At 29.8% G+C, this 1133-nt stretch overlaps 1 protein-coding gene across 1 annotated transcript in view; it reads right to left on the reverse strand.

Annotated features, from left to right (window-relative positions):
- The window catches only part of MIPOL1 (mirror-image polydactyly 1), a 354221-nt gene that overhangs the window by 155493 nt on the left and 197595 nt on the right, over positions 1-1133 (reverse strand). The window contains exon 10 of the mRNA XM_004376497.1: positions 404-498. Within this exon, the coding sequence (XP_004376554.1) occupies positions 404-498 (95 nt within the window). The remainder of the gene's footprint in view (positions 1-403; positions 499-1133) is intronic.

A 1133-nucleotide genomic window follows, 5' to 3' on the forward strand; every position in this document is an offset into this window, starting at 1 on the left:
TAAAAACACTTTAGGACATTCCTTTAGAAACTTCTTATACTGTATTATAGTAGGTGAAAGGTTGTTGTTACTGATATTCATATACTATTTTAAAAACATATATACTTTCAGGGGTAGTATGTAGATAGGCAAATAGTTCGACAGGTAACCGAGTTCCATTTAGACAACTGATGGAGTTACATAAATTTTGTAATTCTGATGGGAGTACAAACTTACCAAACATAAGAAGGAAAAGAGATAGAATAATGAATATTTTATGCCTGAATTATTTTAAAATTACAAAAATGTTTTAACTGCATATTGTTTAATTTCATTGAGGTATTTCCTCATTCATCATTGTGAAATCAGGTAAAAATATTTGCCAAACAAACTGTATCTCATTAGAGGCTAAAAATAATTTTACCTGTAGTAAATTCGAAGTGTCTGGATTTCTTCCTCCAGTTTTTTGGATTGCTGAACTGCAGTTTCTCTGGCTTGTTGCATACATAATAACTTTGCCTGAAAATAATTAATATTTTAAGAAAATTTAATATTAGTTTTGGTGTGTTAAAATACAGCACTACAGTATGAAGTTTTAAATCTTAAGTTTCTGGTAGTTTTAAAATGTATCCATACTTTCAGTACTGTCTCATAGTTTACCATAAAACAGTGTAATTATATCAGTCATAAAAACACTAAAGACATGAACATATAAAATTTACCAACTTAGCTCATTACTATACTTCAGTTTTATTTATCTGTATCATCAGATATGCCCTTCTGCAATGTTTAACTTTATATACAGAATTCAGAAAGTGGAACATGGGTTCAGAGCAATATCTAGAGTAGAGATAAGCACAATGGGTGTTTCACATACAAATTTAATGTGGCTCCACTGCTTAATCACACTAGATTTTCTTTTAACTTTATTAATAGCAGAAGTCAGAAAATTCTAAATATGTTGCCAGGCCATCTTCCATATTTCATATAAAAAAATACACAGGACTACAACCTGATTCTTACAGATATGATTTAACCTTTTCAATTCCTTTTCTGCAGAGACAAAGAAAAAAAAAATCCTTAAAGGGATAATGTCAGACATCCTGAATGCTAGCGATATTTTATTTAAGGGATGGTATTCTCTCTCCTTGATT

The sequence above is a fragment of the Trichechus manatus genome, unplaced genomic scaffold, assembly GCF_000243295.1.
Source record: "Trichechus manatus latirostris isolate Lorelei unplaced genomic scaffold, TriManLat1.0 scaffold00043, whole genome shotgun sequence".
NCBI lineage: Eukaryota > Metazoa > Chordata > Mammalia > Sirenia > Trichechidae > Trichechus > Trichechus manatus.